This window comes from Manacus vitellinus, unplaced genomic scaffold (assembly GCF_001715985.3).
Source record: "Manacus vitellinus isolate BGI_N305 unplaced genomic scaffold, ASM171598v3 scaffold_2_pilon, whole genome shotgun sequence".
Classification (NCBI taxonomy): Eukaryota; Metazoa; Chordata; class Aves; order Passeriformes; family Pipridae; genus Manacus; species Manacus vitellinus.
This window is the reverse complement of record NW_021940208.1, coordinates 52,550,880-52,574,007: the sequence shown is the minus strand read 5'-3', so window position 1 is coordinate 52,574,007 and position 23,128 is coordinate 52,550,880. Positions and strand designations below refer to the sequence as shown.

The window sequence follows — 23,128 nt, the reverse complement described above, 5'->3', positions numbered from 1 at the left end:
CTTCAGAAAAGCCAATGGCAAGTGTTCCACACACTTAAGTAGAACCAGTTGGGTTTCCTAATCCATCAATAGCTGAATTTTGTATCTGTCTTCCACTGATAAAACATTCGCATTCAGGACATAAAAGCAAATGGGTCAAAAACCTGCAGCTTGTGGAGCCTGAGATATTTCCCTTTTCAAAAAGTGTTCAATATCACAGACACAGAAAAAGCTTTGGAAATATTCAGAAAGACAAAGACAGTTTCAAACAAAATTCAGGATTTTCTTGAATGAAATCCTTACTGTTTGCAAGCCAGAAGTAGTCTAAAGTTGCTCTTCTAACTTATTAGTTCTTCTAATAAACAATAAACCTTTTATAAGAAATCTGATATCTTTATATAGGATTGTAGTGGGTTTCTGTGGTTGGGTTTTGGTAATGAGGGGTGCTACAGGGGTGGCTTCTGTTAGAAGCTGCCAGAAGCTTCCCCTGTCCAGTGCAGCCAATGCCAGCCAGCTCCAGGATGAACTTCCTGCCACTGGCCAAGGCCAAGACAATCAGGAGTGATAGTAACACCTCCATGATAACATATTTAAGAACAGAAGCCATTGCACAGAAAGAATTCCAGCCAGGGAAGAGCAGAGTGAGAACATGTGAACAACAACATAGACACCAAGGTCAGTGCAGAAGGAGGGGCAGGAGGTGCTCCAGGCACCAGAGCTGAGGCCCCTGCAGCCCGTGGTGCAGACCATGGTGGAGCAGCTGTGCCCCTGCAGCCCATGGAGGACCATCAGGGTGCAGAGACCCACCTGCAGCCCATGGAGGAGCCCATGCTGGAGCAGGTGGACGCATGAAGGAGGATGCGATCCCATGGGAGGCCCAAGAAGGAGTAGGGTCCTGCTGGAGACCTGCAGCCCGTGGAGAAGGAAGCCCACGCTGGAGCAGGTTTTTCCCGGGTAGGACTTGTGGCCCCTGTGGGGGACCCACATTGGTACACATTCGTGAAGGACTGCACCCCATGGAGGAGTGACCCATGGGACAGCAGTTTGGGAAGAACTGTTGCCCAAGGGATGGATTTACACCGGAGAGGTCCATCAAGGACTGCCTCCTGTGGGAGGGACCCCACGGGAGCAGGGGAAGGACTCCTCTCCCTGAGCAGCAGCAGAAACAACAACTGACCACAACCCCCATTCCCCGTCCCCCTGCACCACTGCGGTGGAGGAGGGAGAACATGGAAGAAAGGAGGGGTGGGGAGAAGGTGTTTTTAAGATTATTTTACTTCTCACTCTTTGGCTCTTATCCTGTTAGTAATAAATTTAAGTAATATCCCCACTTCAAGTCTGTTTTGCCCATGAAGGCAATCAGTAACTGACCTCTCCCAGCTCTTACCTCATGAATCCTCTAGCTTTTTTCTTCTCCCCTCTGTCCAGTTGCAGAGGGAGAGTGAGAGAGTGGCTTAGTGGGTACCTGGCATCCAGCCAGGGTTAACCCACTACAAGGACACATATCATTCTGGCAGATAACAATGTTATTCAAATACAGTAAAATCTCTGGCTGATGACTGCTGCTAAAAGTCCAGGCACTGGGTAAATGCTGGCATTGCACAACCCTCAGTTGATCTGAACAAGCCAGACGCTGTCAGCAGTATCATGATGCTCTGACACATGTGCCCAGCAAGTTACTTGCAGTACCCAAGGCACCTAATACCTGTGAAGAGCAGTGTGATCAGCCAGCATCCCCATCTCTCTTATAAAGATGACCTCTTCTGAAAAATCTGAGAAAATGACACGTCATAGACTGAACTTCTTAAAAAATATCACTCTGAGTTTCTTCTCATTTTAGAACATGTTAAGGCTGCATGTTAGTGTCCTTATGAATCTTCTAGTTTTTTTCATCATCCATGGAAGATCCATTTTAAGGCAATTTTTTCACCAGCTCAAATTACCTTTTCCAGCTTGAACTGTCCCCCAAAGGTCCAGCTCTCCCATGATATCTAGTACTTATCATCCATTATATACAGGTAAAGGGCTACTTGCTCTTCTGCTCATCCTCTCTTTCTCCCTGTGCCTCTATACCTTTTCCATCACAGCTTTGCTTAAGTGTTACTTTAATTTGTCTCTGAGGAAGCATAAAGATGAAACATGATGTTGTAAGTAAGACATTGGAAGAAGATTAATGAGATACCATATCCTGAGTTCACCACAGCCTTCCTGTGTGGCTGGAGGAGAAACATTAATTTTGATGAAATCCAAGTTTCAATAGAGTCAACTGCAACCCTCCTCGCTAACTTTCCCTCAAGGCCTCCCCCAGTGAATTTCCACATCTCTGAGGTTTCTCTCATCTTCATCGTAACAGTCAGTGCAGGCTACAGCTGCGACAGAGAAGGGAGCTGACCCTTACCTAATCCAGTGGGACAGGACCTTTTCATATATCCCACTGGGATAATTTCAAGCTATTTAACTATTATTAAATCCATCTCATCAATAAGACCTGTGAGTAGGTAAGTCTCTATAAAATTGTTTGCGTCTGATATATGCCCTTATTCCTAGCCCTCAAATCTCACACTTCTTCTGAAGATCTGATCCTGCAAATACTCAGACACAAGAATAGTTTAATATATGATCAACCATGACAGCATCCATGGGACTATTCAGAGGGCTCCCAGCAAAGGATTATGGCTGGCCTGCACATGGCTGAACTGTGTGCAGGTAATGCAAAAAATATATATGTATATTTCACATACTTAGTTATTGAAACAGCTTTTATTGTGCCCTAAGAACTAAAGAGGGAAGTTTATAGAAACTTATTGATTCTATCAAAAGACTGATAATTTCTCAGATGATCCACAAAGTATGAAATATAATTGTCTAAAATAGCCAGCAGTTCAGAAATACTGATTTTAAATTGGCTTAGATAGGCTTAAACATAAAATATTTTAACTGTAATCTGTCTGCAATAGGCTAATAATAGCCTGAAATCTTTAAGTTGATATTTCATTGTTAATGAGTTTAGACGGTGCATGTTTGGTATCCATAGGTATTCTGGTAACACTAAATATGTAGTGATTTTGGTGTTAGCTCTCTTGGTCTTAAGATAATTAAGTATTGTAAACAGTGTATAAGCAAAAACATAAACTATAAGGTGCTGAGAAACATTTCTAGCACACAGAGAAAATGACTGGCTTCAAGTTAGGAAAAAACCTCTCTGGCATGAACAGTAATTATTGCTCATGGAATTTTACAAACTGTTTTACTATCTGTCCCTTTTGCAACCACAAGAGGAGAGCAGACTTTCTAATGCCTTTTAACAGCAATGTCATTTTTATGAATGTATTAAATAATTACACTAGGGTACATGCTGTAATTTGCTGAATGCTTTTCAGCTGTAAAAAGACACAGTTCTTTTCAAAAACAGAACTAAAAATTAGCACGCAATTGCTAATTAGTGGACTAGAAGACATATTCTTCTGACCTTCTGTCAGATCAAGCTTTCTGAACTGCTTGTGTTGCATCCAATTCAACCATTTAGCTTACTTCTTGTTTTCTACAGAAAATGGATTTGTTTTCTGTGTCATAGTATTTTTCTCTTTTTAGTGCTAGCACATTATATTAAAAAAAAATAAGTTTATGTAATACTCTATCTGCATTTTTAATGTGTTTTGTTTATTTTAAAAACCAAGAGCTGAGCATGCACATTACTGATGCAGAAAGCATAGCAATGGAAAAACAGGCCCTTATTTGTCATCTGAAATAATGTGTGCATTCAACCAAATTTTTCCTTTTAAATTAGAAATTACAAAGTTAAATGTATATGCTAAAATAAGCTCTAACAAAAAGAGGAGGTGACTCTAGTGCAGTAATTTCCATTAAGTAGAATACCTAAATCTTCTTGAAATTTTTGTGGGACTTGAGTGTTTAGTTCTGGGAGAATACTCTGAAACTCAGAATTTTAGTATTAATTTAATTTCCAACTATATCCTTGAGTTCAACAAGGGATGGAGAGCAAGTAATGGAGATACATTCCTTAAAAAAAAAGAAAAACTGCTGAGTTTCATAACAATCTTATGTCAGACATTATTTATATAGTACAGTAATTCACGCCAAATTACTTGTCTTTAATAATGTTTCAATGTTAATGTCATAGTTTGCATTACTGTAAAATGTAAGAACTTTCATAATTCATCTTCAAATGTTTGGCTTTTTGACAGGTTCACACAAGCCCACAACAAATATCATACACCTTCACATACATACAGGATATGTATTCATGGAGATAATACGAGGAACGATCACTAACATATTAACATCATTATACTGATCAATATAAAAGATTTAGATTTAAAGGAATTAAATTATTCTAATATATTGTGAAAAAAATGCAATGTAACAGTTCTTAGCTTTTTTACACTAAATATAACAAAAGGGTACAGTCCTTAATAGTAAAATGCTTTGTTTCATGAAGACAGAGAGGAAAATTTTTATTAGTTTGACGATGGTCTGATTCAGAAGTAGTGAGATTCACACAAAGTCTGATTTTCAAAACATAATGGAGACTCTGCATTACCCCAACAGATTTTAGGTCAGATTCTTAAAGGCATATGGCTGCCTACAAATGCACTGTGTAGCTGTCTGGCCCACAAGCTCTTCCCCATATGCTAAAATTAAAAATAACTCTTCATATCAAGAATGCTAGAGCTTTGAGATCAGTAATAAATAAAAAAGTACAAGGTGACACTAAGAAACCTACTATTCTAAATGTATACACTGAAACATAAGAAAATCAACCACGCCATTATGAGATGTCTTGAAAGACATCTGACAGTCATGCAAAATGACTTCCCCAGATAACACAGTTTTCTGACCATGTACACTTTCACTGACAACATACCCAACGACTCATTCCCATGAGACATTTCAATATTGCAATGGTGAGGTTCTGAGTGAGTAGTGCTTCCAGCTCTGCTGTCCACAATGGACTGAATCATCCTCCTTAGTGCATTGCGTTACAGTAGAAAAAATGACAAAAAAAAAAAAAAGGAAAGAGGAAGGGAAAGGGAAAACCCAACCAGATAGCCTCAATGTCAGCATTTGTCCTGGTTGTGCTTAACATTAGTGGTTTTTGCATCAGGCCATTTCTCCTCCATTAGGTATGTTTATTTTCCTCTTTTGTACCAAGAAAACATTCAGGCTTTCATTATGAAACTAGTAACAAAATTAAATGCTACAGATTAATTACAAAAGCAAATAAAAAGGACCATTAAAAAAAAAGAAAAGATGCAGGAAAGACCTTTCAGAAGTGGGCTGGTGACTTGCCAGGTAATGGTTGGAGACTAACCTAATTATATGGGATTCTTTACAGCAGCTTTAGGCGTGCTTGCTTGTGTGATTCTATTAAAGATTCAGCGAACAGCAGATCTGGACCATTCATTTCATTGTAGCTTCTAAGAGGATTTTCTCAAACAGATTTCTCTTGCCAACTGTATTTGGTAATCAAGAGTAAGTGAAATCAAATGCCCTTCTTGGAAGTCATGAAAACACAGACTGAATCAGGCAAACTTTAGTCTCAAACTTCTTTCTTAAAAGAAGTTTTGGGCTTACACTCTTTGGTCTCATAGCATATTAGGCCCATTAGGAGACCTATTTTCATATAACTTTGTTTCTTGAATAAGAAGACATATTTAACTGCAATTTGCTTCCATCCCACTTCAGCAGCAGCTAGGACAGAGCAAAAGCCTTTTTTTCTAGAGGGCTTCCCAGTTGCTTCAGTCTCATCATTTCTCCCCCAAATGACTTCCAAGCCCCTGCTGACAGTTCTGGCTTTGCTCATGCTGAAAACTAGTGGAGGGCAGGGGATGCCTGATGGGAACATAGATCTCAAAACCCATTTTTCCACAAAATGCTGTTTTTTCAAATAGTAAAATTAGTCACGTAAATCTGGAAAGATTTTGTAACCAGGCCTAAATGTCCACTACCTCTAATTACTGCACAATTAAAATAATAATAGCAGGCTTTTTTGACTAATCAAATAAAAATGAACACTTAGTTGAACATTTCATGAATGTTTCATATCAATCAGCAAATAAAAAAACTTGAATTTTTATTGCAATATTTACTTGTGTTACTAAGAGTTCTTTAAGGCACCAACGAATGTAACAAACCCATTCATTTACAGCATGTTTGTTCTCTGAGATGTCTTAATAAAATATATGCAAATGATTGGGAAAACAAGAACGGCAGTGTGTAACAGCAGAAAAATTCTAAAAGAAGCCTAAATTTTTGCTGGCGGGTTTTTCCCCTAGTCAAATAGACAGGTGAAAATTCCCCTTTAGGAAAGTGCATGCAGAGCATGCACGGTTTCTGGAGGAAAATTATTGTATGGGCTGGTTTCCAAAAATATTGGGGCTATAAAACAAAATTAGATGGCAAGTATGTGAGTAATAAAAGTTAAAATCCCCAAGAGTAATGAGATTCATTTGATAATTGTATGAATGCAAGATAAATATTGTCCTTTTAATTTGTGCTCTGACCACTGAGGATACAGCTTTATGGACAACTTTCCAGTAGCACTTTGATCTATGCAGTGACTTCTCTGAGACTGCTGAATAATTTAGTAGGTTATATTTCCGATGCATTAAAACCCCAACCCAGCTCATCAGACAGCCACAGTAAACAAGTGTTCATACAGAAAAAATATAAGGGGAGAGAAAGTAAATAAAGGTGAAAGAATCACAGAATATGCCAAGTTGGAAGGGACCCACAAGGATAATTGAGCCCAACTCCTGGCCCTGCACAGGAACATCCTCAAGAATCACACTGCATGCCTGAGAGCATTGTCCAAATGCTTCTTCAACTCTGTCAGGCTTGGTGCTGTGACCACTTCCTTGAGGATCCTGTTCCAGAACCCAACCACCCTCTGGGTGAAGAATCTCTTTCTAATATCCAATGTAAACCTCCTCTGACACAACTTCAGGCCATTCCCTCAGGTCCTGTCACTGGTCACCATAACGATCAGTGCCTGCAGCTCTTCTTCCCCTCAGAAGGAAGTTACAGACTGCAGTGAGGTCTCCTCTCTGTCTCCTCCAGGCTGAACAGACCAAGTGCCCTCGGCCGCTCCTCATACGGCTTCCCCTCAAGGCCCTTCACCATCTTTGTTGCCCTCCTTTGGACACTCCCCAATAGCTTAATATCTTTCTTACATTGTGGTGTCCAAAACTGCACACAATATTCAAGGTCAGGCCGCCCCAGTGCAGAGCAGAGTGGGACAGTCCCCTCCCTCAACCAGCTGGTGATGCTTTGCCTGATGACCCCCAAGACATGGTTGGCCCTCCTGGCTGCCAGGGCTCTGCTGACTCATATTCAACTTGCCATCGACCAGGATCCCCAGATCCCTTTCCACAGCACTGCTTTCCAGCATCTCATTCCCCAGTCTGTACGTACATCCAGGGTAGCCCCATCCCAGGTGCAGAATCGGGCACTTTTCCTTGTTGAACTTCATATGATTGGTTTTTACCCAGTCCTCCAATTGGCATAAAGTACAGCTTCCCTTTCCTTTTTTACTTTTATTCCAGATTCTTGGATTCTTGTGTAGTTGCATGATTTTTAGTGCTAGAGAGCTAAAAAAGCACAGCAAAGGAACCAGACTTGCAATAACATCATGAGCAGCTGTGACACTGAAGTGTTCAGTCTGCTCATTTGACTCTCTGCAAAAAATGCAATTTAACTCCTAACAAGACATCCCTGCTACTGCAATCCTATTGTAACCTGCTGCATGTTTCAGATAACCTATCTGAAATGTGAAGTGATAGATGAGAGCTCCATTTGTGACATCTTCCCCTGCAGATATGTGAATAAAAAAAAAACAGAACTCACCATTATTCACCAGGACATGGAGTGGACAATTCTTTGCTCTAAACCGCTGCACAAATTGCCGTATAGACTTCATGGAAGCCAAATCACAGTATAAAAACTCCACTGGGAGAGAAGAGGAGATGAACAAAACCAGAGTTAAGTCAGTTACAATGATATAAAAACACACTTATATACATCAACAAGGACTCTTGTGATAATGCCACCAGTATAGTAAACGTTTTAAAAATAAACCAGGCTTTTCAAAATCATAGATGAAGCTGGTCTCAGAAGGTTTCTTCTTTCTCCATTCTCCGTTCATTTCTATCTTTAAACTGTTGATTCTTCACAGAGCAAATATGGGGAATTTTGCATCCAGGAGGTGAAGAGGGTGTCAAATGGAGCAAATATGTCCCAGTCCTACAGTTTTTTCTACTGCTACCATTTAGGGAGGGGGGCTATACCTCTGCAGCACTGAGAGGATCACGACATGGCAGCTGGAAATTAAATAGGGAGAGAAGGCATGTCAGACACCACAGTGTTTCCTTGTGTTTGTGATACCAATATGCTACCCTTTGTTTTTTCACAGATTATCTTCTGAGTATATATGTCAGGAAGAGTTTAAAAACAAAAGTTTATTAGGCTCGTAGGAAAGATGAGCAACAGGGTGCCCATATGGTGAATCAACTGATCACTGATAGCAAACACAAGGATTATAAGTATTGCTCCTGTGAGCATCCAGGGACAGTTGGTGTCCAGGTCACCTGGGAGCAACAGCCAGTCACGTAAATGCTATTTAAGCAATGGCAGTGTGATTTAAGAGGAACATACCTCACATGGATACCGTGGGCAGCACCCTGCTTATGCTGCTGGTGTTGGTCAAGGGGCAGGGTGCTGGCAATCTGACTACACAACGATCTTGCTCAAGAGGCAGGGTGTCAGTGTCTCAAAATATATTTGATACCAATATGTTTTTATTTCCAAGAAAACATGTCTCTAACAAGCATCCTTTTGTCCAAAGCGTTTGTCAATCATTGACCTTCCCTAGAAGGCTATAAAATTAATTAAATAAAATAAAAAAAGATTACTTAAATTCCCCAGTAACTTTAAACCCATCAGGTCTGAAAATTGTCCTCCTGCTGCAGTTGGGCAGCTTTCAACCCCTGACTCTCACAGCACTGCCTCAGCAGTTGCCTTGCCTTACATAACCATCCATGACTTCAAAACCACTTACAGGGTTTTGAAGTGAAAACAAGCAGCCCCCCTCCCCCCCCAACAGCAGCAGCTATCCCCACACAAACAATCCAAATTCTTTAGAAACTCTGTTAAGGGGAAAAAGGAAGAAAATTATGACCTTGTTCAACTATTTTAACCGTTAAGAACGTACATATTTTATGACTGGTTTTTGGTTTGTTTCAGCTAACTATGTTTGAAGCAAGAAAATGTGAGCCTCTAGCGCAGACATTCATCTCTCCAATGGTTTGCTACATGTCACTGTGGGAACGCAAGTCAGCTACTTCTTGTCAGATCCACCCTGGTGGGACCCAGTACATGAGGACTCTGAGGTGGACTTGCTTGAACCTCTTCCGGAAAGTGAATTTTCCAAGGAAGACCAAAACTTGAGAAAGTCAGACAGTACTGAGTGATCTGCAGTGACCAAGTCCAGCAGAGAGAAAGGCAAAGGTTTGTACAAAGCGTAATACCCTTGCTCACTGTGTCCTTGCAGGGTGAGCTCTTACTGTTCTGTTTGATTTCAACAAACTCCCAGATTTCCCAAGCTGTGGAAACCTCTGTACAGATGCCCAGTCTCCAGGATGGTTTTGGCCACCACATCAAAGGACTGGGGTTCCAGAGCTTCACTGTGTTTTCCCTGCTCCCCTCTGCCCTCCTTTCTCCTGCCCCCAGGCTGTTGCCCTGTGCTCCAGGCCCTTCCTACAACATGGTTTCCCCCACCTCTTCTTATGAAAGAATCAGCCTTTAAAAGAAGAGGAAATTAAAGATATATAGTTCTTCAAAAATGTTAAAGAATGCCTTTCTGATAGGAAGATCAAACTGTTGGGTAAATAGGCTCCAGTAAGAGACTTTTTCTCTTGTTCTTTTCCCTGGTTCAGGGATGTTGCCCAAACTGTTTCATCCTGTCCCTACCAAGGCTCTGAGCTATAATACCTCTTTATAGCATGTCAGTACAATAAGAAATTAGGAAGGCCTGCAGGCACAACAGTAAGATAAATGAAAAAAGACAATCACAACTGTTATTTAATTCCTTTACAGAACAGTTCCTTCAGTTCCCTAACGTTATATATTTTGAACCTAGACAGTATTAGTCTTCTGAAACTGTCTTAGTGTATGTATATAAATTTCTCAGTGGCCTTGCCCATTAAAAACCAACCAAACAACAACACTTAGATTCCAGTTATGAGATAGTGTAAATACAGTTTTTCAAAGTGGCTCTAAAGTCATACCATTCCAACAACACTGATCCATGAGTAGAAATGGACAATTTATTGAGCTCTCTGCAGACCTTTAGGAGGGCTGCAATTTTGTTTAATTTCACTGATAGCCTGCACCTGGAGATGGTAAGGAAATGCAAAAGTTATCAATTCCTGTAAAAGAAGACAGTTGCTCAGGCTATTCCTTTTGTGACCTGGCAGCTGTATAAAACCATTGTAATTGCTCAGATACACAAAACCGGGTCCTACTTGTTAGTAACTAGTGCAACAACGAGCAAAGACCTAGGTGAAGCTTTATGCTTTACTTCTCAAGGCAGCTCATCAAGGAAAGAGATTAGGAAAAGCATGATCAGCTTCTTATGAGACAGCCATTCACACTGCCAGTGGAGGAGTCACTTTTAATATAAAAATATTCATTTTGGTACAGGAGGCATTAGACTTTCATTAGCTGCAGTATTTTGTGTCATGGTGCAGGGTTCAAACACTTCTTCATCACCTATATGGACTCTGACAACATTATTGACTCCCCTGGATTTTACAAATGCCACTATATATATGCAAGAAAAACAGGCCTCTGGGAACATTCACTAAGCTAAACTTTAATCCCTCCCCTTACCTGACCTTGAAATTGTCCTTTTCTGCATCGCCAACAACAGTGGTGGTTAGATAACCTGTGTGCCAAGGTGAGTGCTTTTCAGTCTGACCAGTGCAGTCCCATCCTTCCTGGGAATTAACTTTTTGCTAAGTTGTCTGATCTTGCCTCCCTTAATTTTGCAGTTTTGCAGAGCAAATGCTGTCCTTCATTATGACTGTACAATGCCCAGACTAATGGCATACTAGGCCAAGGCTATCATTACTAAACTTATTTATTTGCTTATATGGGAAGTGTGCCATCATATTCACTATTTGTAAAGCACTTGCCATCAAAAGATCAGAACATGCTTTGGAAAGGAAAACAAACAAGCAAATCAACCCCCAAACTTTTCTTTTTGCTCACAGGGCAGAAACACTAATGGCCAGACTCCTTGTTGGTGTTCATTCATGCATGGAGGCTCTCTGCCAGGGAGGCGGATTTACTGGTGCGAGCACTGCAGCGACTGAGGTGTTGATCCACCAGAGAAAGAGTGCCAAAACGTGTCTCCAAACTGTGTGCTGGCTCAGAGGCAGGGCTTTGAATGGAAAATAAGGTCCACGGTGCAAATATTTGTTTGTTGGTTTGTTTGTTTGTTTTTAATCAATATACTGAAGAATTACAAAGTGAGAAGCTAAGGACAATGAAAAGTTTCCAGAAAAGTTTAAAGCATGCACAAATATACTAAGCATACCAAATTTTTAGATTCCTTAATTAATAAAGACCAATGTTTCATAATGTGAGCAAATGACCAAACCTGATCGTGAACTAGCAATATGATTTGAATTACTTTATGGAAACAATAATAGCAAAAGGTTTTCCATATAGGATAGCTATGAGCAAAAAGAAGATGTGCAATAACAGCAGGAAAACTGAACAACTCCAAAATTCTTATCTTTTACCACAATAGTGGTCATTCTGCTTTAGAGTTTAATAATATAATAAGTTTTTAAAGCTAAGTTGTTCCTTTCATTTTCTGCATGTTATTTAGCACAAAAATGAGGAGTAGAAGCTACATACAAAATAAGCTACATACAGAATATCTGCAGCTAATGCTACTGAAATACTCAAATTTCTAACTCTATCCATTTTATCTCTCCTCCTATACTACTTGCTTTCAGCTACTTGTATAGTGACAGACATGGCCATATTTCTTTCTTCTACTGGAAGTGTTCCGTGTTCTTATCTAAATAATCTTTCCAATGAAAGTGAGTACCTCCATAATTGCCAGACACTGGCTAAAATTCTAACTCTTAAAAATATTTTTCTATTCTTTTATTGTAATCTGATGACTCAGTTATCAAAAAGTTATTAGCTAATGAAATACAGAAGGAGCACAATCTTCCAAAAGACAGCTAGAGTTACTTATGCCATTAACCACATATGAATAGATATATATATCATGGGTATAACATGTAGTTGAGTGGTGCAGCACCTTTTCAGCGACAGAGAAGTCAGCAAAATGCTTTTGTGGCTGCAACTCAAGAGGCCCATACAAATCCCACAAAGCCACGCTGGCTGACCGCATGTGACACCACTGAGCACCTGTACTCTGCAGTGCTTGTTTCTGCACTGAACACCCTCCACTTGCTTGGTCATGATAACTAAAATTAGAGGATCTGAAGCAGTGGCATCTGTTAGCTCTTCGAGAGCTTTCTGACACCATGAGCCCCACAAAAGACAGGAGAAGGCCCAGTGTTAGGAGAGCCCGACACAGCCCCTGAGTGCTCGCACTCCCCTGAGCTTCCCCTTGGGGTCAAATTCTCCATTTCTGTCTGCCTGCTTTCTTTTTAGCATCCAGTGTTCTCCTCTGCTTTCTATGCCAGCACAGTTGACTCTGGCTGCACGTTTCTTGTGTCTGTATCACAGGGCATAAAAAGCATGAAATGGAAATTTCAGTCTACTACAGAAGGAAAATTCAGAAGCAAAAATAATGGACAGATATTGCAGTTAATGATCAGGGACTGCAACTTCTAAGATATTCACTGATCATCTGAACACAGGAAAATGCAATGTTTTGGCTTCCACAAAGACTACAGCACTTAGGCATGATTTAGATTAAGATAAGGCCACCTACCAAGTAGACTTTTTATGCATTCAACTCTAACTCATCGTGTTGGAATTCTTACGGACAGCTAGAGCTCTGCTTCAGCAGAAATCATAAGTCAAAGTCAAAGTCAACTTGCTTTTAATACTTATGCCAAAGTTTTCCATCATGCTTCCACTGCCTTTGTGTTAAAAACACAAGAAGGGGATCCATTCTAGGGCAAGCCGCAAGCCTGCCCAGCAATGCAGGGAGATGAGAACTTGTTCATGGTGGAAAGAGACAACAGAAAGGATTGCTTTGCCTGTTTCTGCTTGCCACTCATCTATCCAGTGTCTGAAGGCACCAGCAGGAACAGTTGCTTCTCCAGCAAGGGACAGCACTGGTTCATGGACAAGATAATAAAAAATGGTGCTCCGTAGTCATGTATTCATGCTCAAAAACTCCACTGTGGGTACTGAGGAATTGGCCTTTCATTTGCTGTTCTGCCTCACAGAATTATACTTTGGCACCTGCATAGCAGTGAGGAGAAATGTTGCCCTGGTCATAAAGAACTGAGAATGCTTCTGAGCACCAGGATAGTGTAACAGAGATGTTTATCAGAAAGGGCTCTTAATGAGTCAGATACCCACCATCTGGCAGATGCCGCACTGCAGAGCTATGTGAAGATGAAGTAGAGCAAACCTCAGGAAAAAAAGAGCATGAACTGGGAGGAAGAGAAGACATAAAGTAGTACTGACTGGAGCCTCCTCCCTTTTGTCACTGAACTGTCCTTGTTGACACTACTTAACAGTGGCTTTGGCTGGTTCAGTCTAGCAGGAAAAGGGTATGTCCCTTTTCCTGTAGTCCTTTCTCCCCAGCATAAGGTGTCCCAGAATCAACTCATCTTTCTCAGCAAGGTCTGCTCATCTGCTTACATATCTTCCAGCCAAAACAAAACTTGTCCTCAATCAAAACAGGGCTGCCAAGGGAGGGGAATGAACTTCTGGGCAGATGAAGTCTGTGGCTACTCTGTGACAATGCTGTGAATGGAAAATGCAAAAGCAGTTCTAGGTTGCTAACACAAACCTGTGGTTTATCATTCTGTCATCTGGGATGTGCAGAAGCACACAAGCCTCTGTCTACAAAACAGAACTTCCATTAACAGAATTTTCCTACATTGTCTGGGACTCACACAAGGTCTGTGATGCAGGTTCTGCTCAGATGTGCATGGTGACAGAACACTGCATGCTATTCAGGATTATAAAATTCTTACTTTAAAAGAGCTTCTAGGTAAACAAAACCAAACAAAATCCTTGTACCAACCAACTGCACATTGAGCACAATGAGAAATGGTCATCATAAATGCAGCAAGCACAGTGTCTTCTATTTATGCTGGACTCCTGCCTTTATGCACTTGATGACCTCTGTGGCTTCTACACCACAAGCACTTTACAATCTCACCCATTCTTCATTAGCAGCCAAGATTCAAAGGAATTAACTATTAAATTGATTAACATACAGAAAATCCTGGAATGTGCAATCTACTTATGACACTAGCTGACCCTTAATTCTAGTTGTGGTTATGATGACAATTTGCATAACTTTGGCTCCTAATCCTTCAAATTGTTATAAGTATGTGACCGTGGGTGATAATGTAGGGCATTTTAAAATTTCTCCCCAGTATTATTCTCTGTCCTTTATTAGCCTAAATAATGCTGTGGGCCTTTTTCAGACCACTGATCTTTCATAGACTATTAACAGAAACAATAAAGCATGGCTAACTCTAGCACAGGTTTACTGTTCAAGCTAATGCCTGTGATATGCCATTGAAGAAGACCAATGGAAGACATCCATCTGGCAAAGTGTGTGAATGCAGATCAAAATAGTGAGCACATTTAAAGATATACCATTTGGGTATTTTTTTATATTAAAAGATACTCTCACAACTTAAGGTAGCCTAGTTTGTCTACAGCCTTCCAGCAGGCAAGCAAGAGCACCTAAATTCAGCTGCTCCTTCTCTGAGTCATCCATTCTGGTGCCACTAACTTTAAAGGCAGTATAAAGAGATGAACGTCCTGTGCTTAATGTCAGCCTTTGTAAACAGCCTCTGTGTGTCATCCTCCAGCCCATTCAGGGGAACAAGAGCTCTGCATCAGTGTTTACAACATGAAGAGAAATCACCCTGGGCAAATATTAGAAATTCATGCTTTTTGCTTCCTCATGAAGGTTTGAACATTGACTACTCAAAGAGCACAAAAAAAAAAAGAAAGGCAATTTGTGGTGCCATTTCTTAACCATATAGCTTTACCCTATTTTACTAAAAGAAACAGAGGAAAAAAGTCTTCAGCTTTCTGAGAGATTCTTTCTTTCTCAGAGGTGGAAGATTAAAATGAAAAAATAAATTTGCTTTCAGAAACTGAACGGTCTGGCTTAGCTACTTTCAGCTTCCACAAGAGAAGTGTGTGGCTTAGTACAGTGATCCTTTAACTTGTTATATTCAACAAATACTCCAGCAGCTCTTGTGAACTGCTTAATCAAAATGGGCAAAATTTAAGGGAAAGAACAGCATTCCAGTTCCACCACTATCAGAAGCTCCCATTAATGCCAAAATATCAGCTCATCATTGGAGAGATCCCTGAACGACTTCACAGAGCTTCTTGTCAGAGCACTGGGACTTAACAGCAGTACAAAATCGAGGTAGTCCATCTAAAGCAACATAAATACCCATATGTGACTGCAAATTGCAACACCGGGTGGGATGTTATTTAAATATGCTGCCATTTTAGCACAATTCATACAGACATAGCATGTTTGTATGTCTGTATGTCTTTTCCAAATATGCAAGAAGACATTTTCAGTTCAGCAGGGACAGGGCTTGAAAAGAAATAAGCTGTCATCAGCTTGTCAGAAGAGTAATCTTAGGAGGTGGTGGCAGCAGGACAAGAGCAGTGGAATCCATAGCCAGTTCTCAGGGTGAAAAAGGTTATCTTAGCTTCCCCTGGGTAAAAATTCCTCCAGATTATCCACTGGGGAGGCTTTATTTTTTCAGAATGCAAGTACAATAATAGATACATATAAAATTTCCTCATATGCTTGCTGGAAATTAGATGCTATCTCTCTCCTCCTCCTCCTGAGTTAAGCCGCTCGTCACCCAGGTCTCTGACTCTCTCTCTTTGAGAGAGACAAAGTCCTTTAATATCCTCCCATGTCGCTATGGGAAGACTTTGTTTTCACCCCACTGGAGAAGTGTTTTGGGAATTCCTTCTGTCACTGTTTCTAGTATCTATGGGTGTGCCTTCACATAGGTTGAAAGGAAACATGATTTTGTCTCTTCAGAGGACCATTTAGAGCCCCTGTGAAGAAATGGTGGGAAAATGCCATTGCCACATCAATTTCACTCTGAGCCTGACATTTGGAGGAAAAAAAAAAAAGTGTTGCAGTGAAAATGTTTCTTGTGTCTCTTTTTGAGATTTGAGGAAGGCAGCCTTCATCATGTTTACAGCTAAGCATGTTTTCTTCCTCCAGAGGGACCAAAACCAAAAGAATAGGCCCAGGCAAAAATCTCTCTGCCTCACAAGTACAGAAGAGCTCACAGTGAGCTTATGAAGAATTCTTCATTTATGGACATTACTATTATTAACCTCATTGCAGGGAGATTGGACTAGATAATCCTTAAAGGTCCCTTCCAACCCAAACTATTCTATGATTCTATATACTTTTAGATGTATTTTCCTCTTGCTTCTGCGTGAACAGATTATTATATTAAATTTCATCACTATATTTTGTGAACTGAAAATATGTTTCTTTTTCTTCTCGGGTGACATTTACTCCTTAGAGTGGCTTAACTCTACACTGTGACTTGTATCTCATTTAAAGCCTCAAAATATATACCACATATGTGACACACACATAACAGTGTCCTCTGCTGACACTTTGTCAGGAATGAACCTCAAATAAAGAGCTTTTTGGATGTAATACAGAGTCAAGCTATTAATGAAGTCAGCAAGGCTTATACAAGATGACAAAATAAAAATGTATTTCAGAGCAAGCTAGGACCATGAATCTTCCTAGAAATTATGCTGAGTCCTCAACTGATTTATACTGGTATAGTTCTGCAAAGTATACAGAGCTGTCATTTGTTTCCAGTTTCTCAGCTCTGGATTTGCACATTCCCAATGCATCCTGGGTTGCATAGCTTCAAAGTTAAGATATCAAATTACTTGTACAATTTGATGATCAAGGACACATACATGCATATGGAAGACTGATGGCAAAAAAAGGGCTAGAGACCTTTTGCTGGCAGCCTTCTCCTTCAGAATATTTTATTAGACAAGTACCCTGACAAAAACAAGCACCAGTACTCATCTTAAGCTGTTTCTGTCTTGACGTGCAGAATTTCCTTTCTATATGAACACCTTACTGTTCACATGTAAATTAAATTTATTTATTCAAAACATTTTCTCTAAGCTACCCAAATCCTACCAAACTCAATTCAGTTTCGAATTAGCCACTTTGTTCATATCTGTACACCCCAAAATCTTGCTTACCTCAGCCTCCCCAATTTATTCAACTTTTAATGTGATATAAGCCCTCACATTCCCAATATATTCACTTTGGAGAGAGAATCAACATAAGTTTCAGTGAAAAAGAAGCTGTTCAGAAAGTGAGGGGTTTGCTAAAACAGGGCTACCTTAATTACAGGCCTTCATAGAGCCATAATGTCTCTAGAACAGACTTTTTGTTTTAGTTGCTACAGTAATGAACCTCCAAATTCAATTAGCCTGCTTTTGGACTGAAATAGCTCAGCAGTGATGATACTCCAGTTCCCACAGTGTCCTAGAACTGACCTGGGCCACTTGGTCACTGTTTGTGCAGGTCTGGCTCCTGTCATGTAATTGTCAAGAGATGTGAACTGACTTGTAACCTTCAATCCTGTAGATTTTACCTGTTGATATAGATTTAAGTATCAAATGTTTCAGGTAAAACTCAGAATGCAACCAATGCCCTAGTCAGCCAAGCAGGAACTTCTTTCCATAAACCAATATCAAATATATATTGAGAGATCTGAATAAAAAATCACTTCTAGTTAGACCATTTGTTAGTATGCTGTCTAGGTATTTCATACATTATATCAACTTTTGATTCCTGGCTAGACTTTAATACCAGAGTATCATTATGTGATGGCAAAACAACTCTCCCATTGGCTACATTTCCTGAAAAGAACATGTATTTTCTGAGAGTAACTGCTTACCATTTCAAAACCACCAAAATAAAAACCTCCAGTGTGAAGAAGTAGATTTGGTATTACCACAAAAACACCTCAGCAAATATTTTGCTCCACACCCTCTGAGGTAACACAGGGAGGCTGATAGTGTCTCTGCAAGGTTTTTGTCCTTGAAGCACTACAAAGCAGAGTCAAAAAAAAAATAAAACATAGAAGGGAATAATATTTCCAAGCTCCAGCACAAATAACTGAGTCATCCAGAATACATCATCTTTTGCTCTAGACATGAGAACTACCCATAACACATATTTCGACAAAGACTATCTTCCTTTTCCCAAGAAATTTTCTGCTTTTTCCTCTCATGTCAGTCCTAGTGCCTATGAGGCAAAGTTGAGGAGCTCTCAGATCTAGCTTCAGTCCACTTTTTTCCCCTCTTTTTTTGGAGATACTCTTCACGTGGATAATCAAGTCACTCCTCCCCTGTGGCAGCCAAGGTAGCAGAGCTGGTGGAGGGGAGGCAGAGGGAACAGGCAGCAGGGGTGGAGGAGCCACAAGAGGCCAGGGCTACCCCTTTCACCAATGGTGCAGCTTTAGGACCAGGTCAGTCACAGTTAACCTGGTTTCTGACCTGGTGGCATGGCTGCTCTCCCCTCACATCCCTGCCCCTCTTCATTCCATCCACATTCTGTCAAGGTCTGTTGGTGCAACTGCTTATCCTGGTTCATGCCAAACTATACCTGGAATGTTATCTGGGTTATGTAAAGGGAATATGAATAACCTTTGATAGCAATGTTGTCATCCTTTGCCACTCCTCCAAGAATCGGGATACACAGGGTTACTTTTTCCTTTTCTTCAGATCTGACACTAGGCTGTTCCTCTTTCATGCTTAAGCAAGCTTAGGTCTGTAGAGGGCTTCTAAGATATGATTCATCTGACCTGTTTCACAAATCTAGTTTAAGATGAGATGAATCATGTCTTACAACTGTTTATTCCTCTCCACAGACTGCAAAAGGAGCTTGGGGACACTGACTCAGATTTAAACCTCTGCATTATGAACCTCAAAAATTAGGTGACTTGAATCCCAGCATTCCATTTCAACTAATAATGAACAGAGAAGGAGAGAAAAAAATCAGAGAACTGGGCATGTGTGCAGATGACTCAGTGTTATCTGGCATACTCAAGATTTGGAAAAAAAAAAGGAGAGTGAGAACTTTCAGGAGAATCTTGCCAAAGGCTTATAGATAGCTGTAACACAAAGAAAATTCATGATGGAAAAAGATAAGTCTTGCAGTGAGTGTTTAAATTTTTTTCTTATTGTGAATGCCTCTGAAATAACAGTGACTTCTCAGCAGAAAAACTGGGATATGGTTGCTCATTCTAATTGACAAACACATCCCAAGAGTCAAAAAATGTAAAGATAATTGTAGTGGTTGATTTTGGTGAAACTATGTATGTACGTGTACGTAACTGAGACTGAGCTTAAGCAAACTGTAAGACATTACAACTTTTACAATAATGACAGTATAGCTGTGCATCTCAGCTGAGAACTGGCAGCCTTGCTGCTGCTCTATAAATCACACAGCTCTCACAGCTACTAATCTGCTGCAGAGATCTTACAGGCAAGCAAAGTGACACGAAAAAGAAGTGCAGAAGAATAAAATGCTAAGAATAGAACCAGTCTCTTGATTGCTGCTTCACAGGCTGCCCTGTACATTGGATCCCTCCTCCTTTCTCTTTTTACTTCTATACAAATAGCTATTTCTTATTATTTTTAGGGATGTATTCATATAAAAAAGGCTTTGGCTTTTTTTCTTTGAGATGGATTGAAACTTTAGATGTCTCCCCTCACCCTATCCTATTTTGTTACTTTGCTATTCTCATCTCACCTCCCTTGCTGGTCCTCCAGAACTTTTAACATGATCACTCTAATGGTGTGTCCCTATTCAGTGGTGGAGCTTTAAAGAAATTATCTTTCATAGCACTCCCCTGCTAATGCTCACCTGGAATTTCAGGCAATGTCAGCCAGAGTCGCTGAGAAAGGACCCACAGGGTTATTCTCCTCCATTCAGTGCTTCTGGTATTTTCATTCTTCTTGAAGGCAAACTGACTTTCGGACATCTGAATAATTCTTGCCCTTAGGAATATGCATTCCATGTCTTGTTCAGTATTGGCTCATGGTGTTAAGCATTTTCATTAGACATTTTGTGAAGAAAATTCTTCCTTTTGATAGAAAAAATAACCCTGGGAAGGCTATGTCCAACTGGAAAAATATACTAATTTGGGAACTATTTAGGAAAGAAACAGATACTTTTAACTGCATAACTTCCTTTTTCTTCCAATAAAATGAAAACAAAATATTTTTTTCTAAATGTACATCTTGGGGAATGTACCAAGAGAAGAAAAAGTGGATACTTAAGTCTTTCTCTTATTCAAAAATCCAACTTGTATGTTATAGCCTTTTGCTCTTTACACCAACCTCAGAGAAAGGACTACCTATACAGGTAACTCTTTGCATTCCCATTCAGTCTGTGGACTTTCTGGAGATGCTTCCATTAGCTAAACTAATTTTAAAAAAGTGTTGGTGAGATACTTCTTCAGGTCTGAATTTCTCACTTGCAGAAGGGACACAAGGTACAAAGCCATGTGTCAGTCATACTACAGTGATGGTAGGCAAGCTTGTTGAAGTGGTGAAGAGATGCATAGCATTGTTAAATGCATAACAAGTGTGTATGAATCTATTTCTGTGTAGACCTACTTTCTAGTTAATGGGAAGCAGACCAGCATCAGATAGAATGGTCTGTCTTTTAAAAGGCAATAGTCACAGCACTGTTTTTTCCTTTGCTGAACACCCTTCAGGGACAAGCCTTTAAGAGAAGAAAGGGAGAAAACAGATTCTCATTAGTCTGCTTGTGCCTAAGTATAACCTAAATAAAGTTAAACTTGATTTTTTTCCCATTCTCTAACCTAAGAAAAATAAATGCAGAAAGACAAACCTCTTTTAAATTTTGCATCCACTGCATGGAATTAATAATGTATGAAATTATTCTTCCTACACTTTCTGATGTATTATTGGCATTTGGTTAATGAAGAAGCCAGAAAGCCTCCTCACCATAAACTATTTCTGATACGTTGATAACTATGATCCTGACACTACAAAAAGAAGGCGAGTAAAGATCTGCAACTAGCAGGATACTGGATATGAGAACATGAAGGTTTCTGATTTCTGCTTAATGCAAAACTAACATTTTGGGGGAAGAAAACCCCACACATGTATATTGCAAAAGAAATCGGATAATAAGTTGTATGCATTTGAGCATGCAATTCTAGCAGACAACCTTTAACAGCTGGTCTGGATCTGACTGGTACCATTTGAATACACTTGGAATTGCTGCAGAGCTCCAGATTAGCAGTGCTGCAAGATCAAAAATCTGTGATGCAAAATTTTGGTGTTGCAAGTCACAACATATAAAAACCACATTGCCTGTTTTTAGCAGATTCTTACCCACCATAGTGCCTCCATAATCCTATTTTATGGCTCAGCTCTACAACCATAAAAGGCTGCATTTGACCTCCAATGCCATGGTATTCACTGTACAACCTTCCCTGGTGCTGGGTAGGGTAGTGGGTCTCCTTCCTACCCTCCTCCTCTCATCCAGGAAAGGGCAGCGCAGATAAGCTGGTCCCCACCTGGGAAAACATGTCAGCTCTGCCTGGGGGAAAGGGGGTGGTGGGGCTGCTGTGAGACTTGGAGCAACCACCTAGCCCTGGTGTCCCATGTGCTTCCTCCAGTAACTTCATAGGAGTGACAGATCTCCTCAACTATTATTTTGGGGGGCCAAAGTAAATTTGGTTAGCTGTGTATAAAGCTCTGGAACAACACATTTCTAATAGGCAGGTAAAGTGCTAATCTAATGGTAAATTATATATTTGGGTTTAGCAGCTTGGCTGCTTTGTTTGGTTCTTTCAGACTACTTGGATGGCGGCCATCAGTGCTCTGTGATTTATCTCTATTTAATTTTTCCACTTTTTCAGACCCTTGGCTGTTGGTAATTCAATTTCTGGCAACTGCAGACCTTCACTCCCTATTATAAGTTATACCCCAAGGCAGACATACTACCATCTGCACTGCAACGATGGTGGTAGCTAGTGGATGCAAAGAGGCTAATGTCCAGATGCCACTTGGGCTCTGAAACAGCTTTAATATATACCAACGACTGTTTGGATTAGAAAGACTTTTCTGAATCCAAATATGAGCCTCTCAAAAACACTCTCTCAAGGGACCCCTTCACTCTATACTCCACTTCTGCATTTTGCTTGTCCTGACAGCTTTAATGGATACAGAAAACTAAGTATTTTCCTTTGCTCAGCCTCCAAAATCATCAAAGGAGGAACTAATCCCCATCCAGTCATTCTTCATACACACTCGCTTCACTTCCCACATGCTCCCTTATCCTCTCCTCCCAAACTCCATGCTCTCCAGAAGAAATCTTCTTTTGGGAGATTTCTGGTTACAGCAAATCATCAACTTAGCTTTCCTGAGAAATATATTCTGTTCCCAGCTGCTGGCAGCAGCTTTTAACAGGTTGCAGACACAGAGCAGCAGCATGTAAGAGTAGGGAGGCAGCATTCCCTCTCCAGCAAGCCTGAAAATGATAAAGGTATTGGCCTGAATTAAAACAGGATGATTATATTTTAGCAGAAATTATCCCAAAATTGTCCTAAAAAGCCCCAAAGGACACCACCTGCAGACAGTGAGGTGGACAGAAAATGCATGAATGGCTGCAGTATGCCCACATTTGGAGCACCTGGCTCCAGGCAAGAACCCATACTGAGTGTTGCTTAGATCAGCACCAGCACAGTCCATCTTCCTGACCTGCTGTGTGACACAGGGCCTGACCCCACACTTACTCATTCCTGAGTCAAACCTATAATTTCTCAATGGGCTATGGCACAGCTTGATGAACTTCTAGATGAGG

At 40.3% G+C, this 23,128-nt stretch overlaps 1 protein-coding gene across 2 annotated transcripts in view; it reads right to left on the bottom strand.

The window, feature by feature from the left end:
- The window catches only part of DHRSX (dehydrogenase/reductase X-linked), a 203,943-nt gene that overhangs the window by 54,791 nt on the left and 126,024 nt on the right, over positions 1 to 23,128 (bottom strand). For both annotated transcript variants that reach the window (XM_029960845.1, XM_018071192.2), the window contains exon 4: positions 7,846 to 7,947. In XM_029960845.1, coding sequence (XP_029816705.1) covers positions 7,846 to 7,947 — 102 coding nt within the window. The remainder of the gene's footprint in view (positions 1 to 7,845; positions 7,948 to 23,128) is intronic.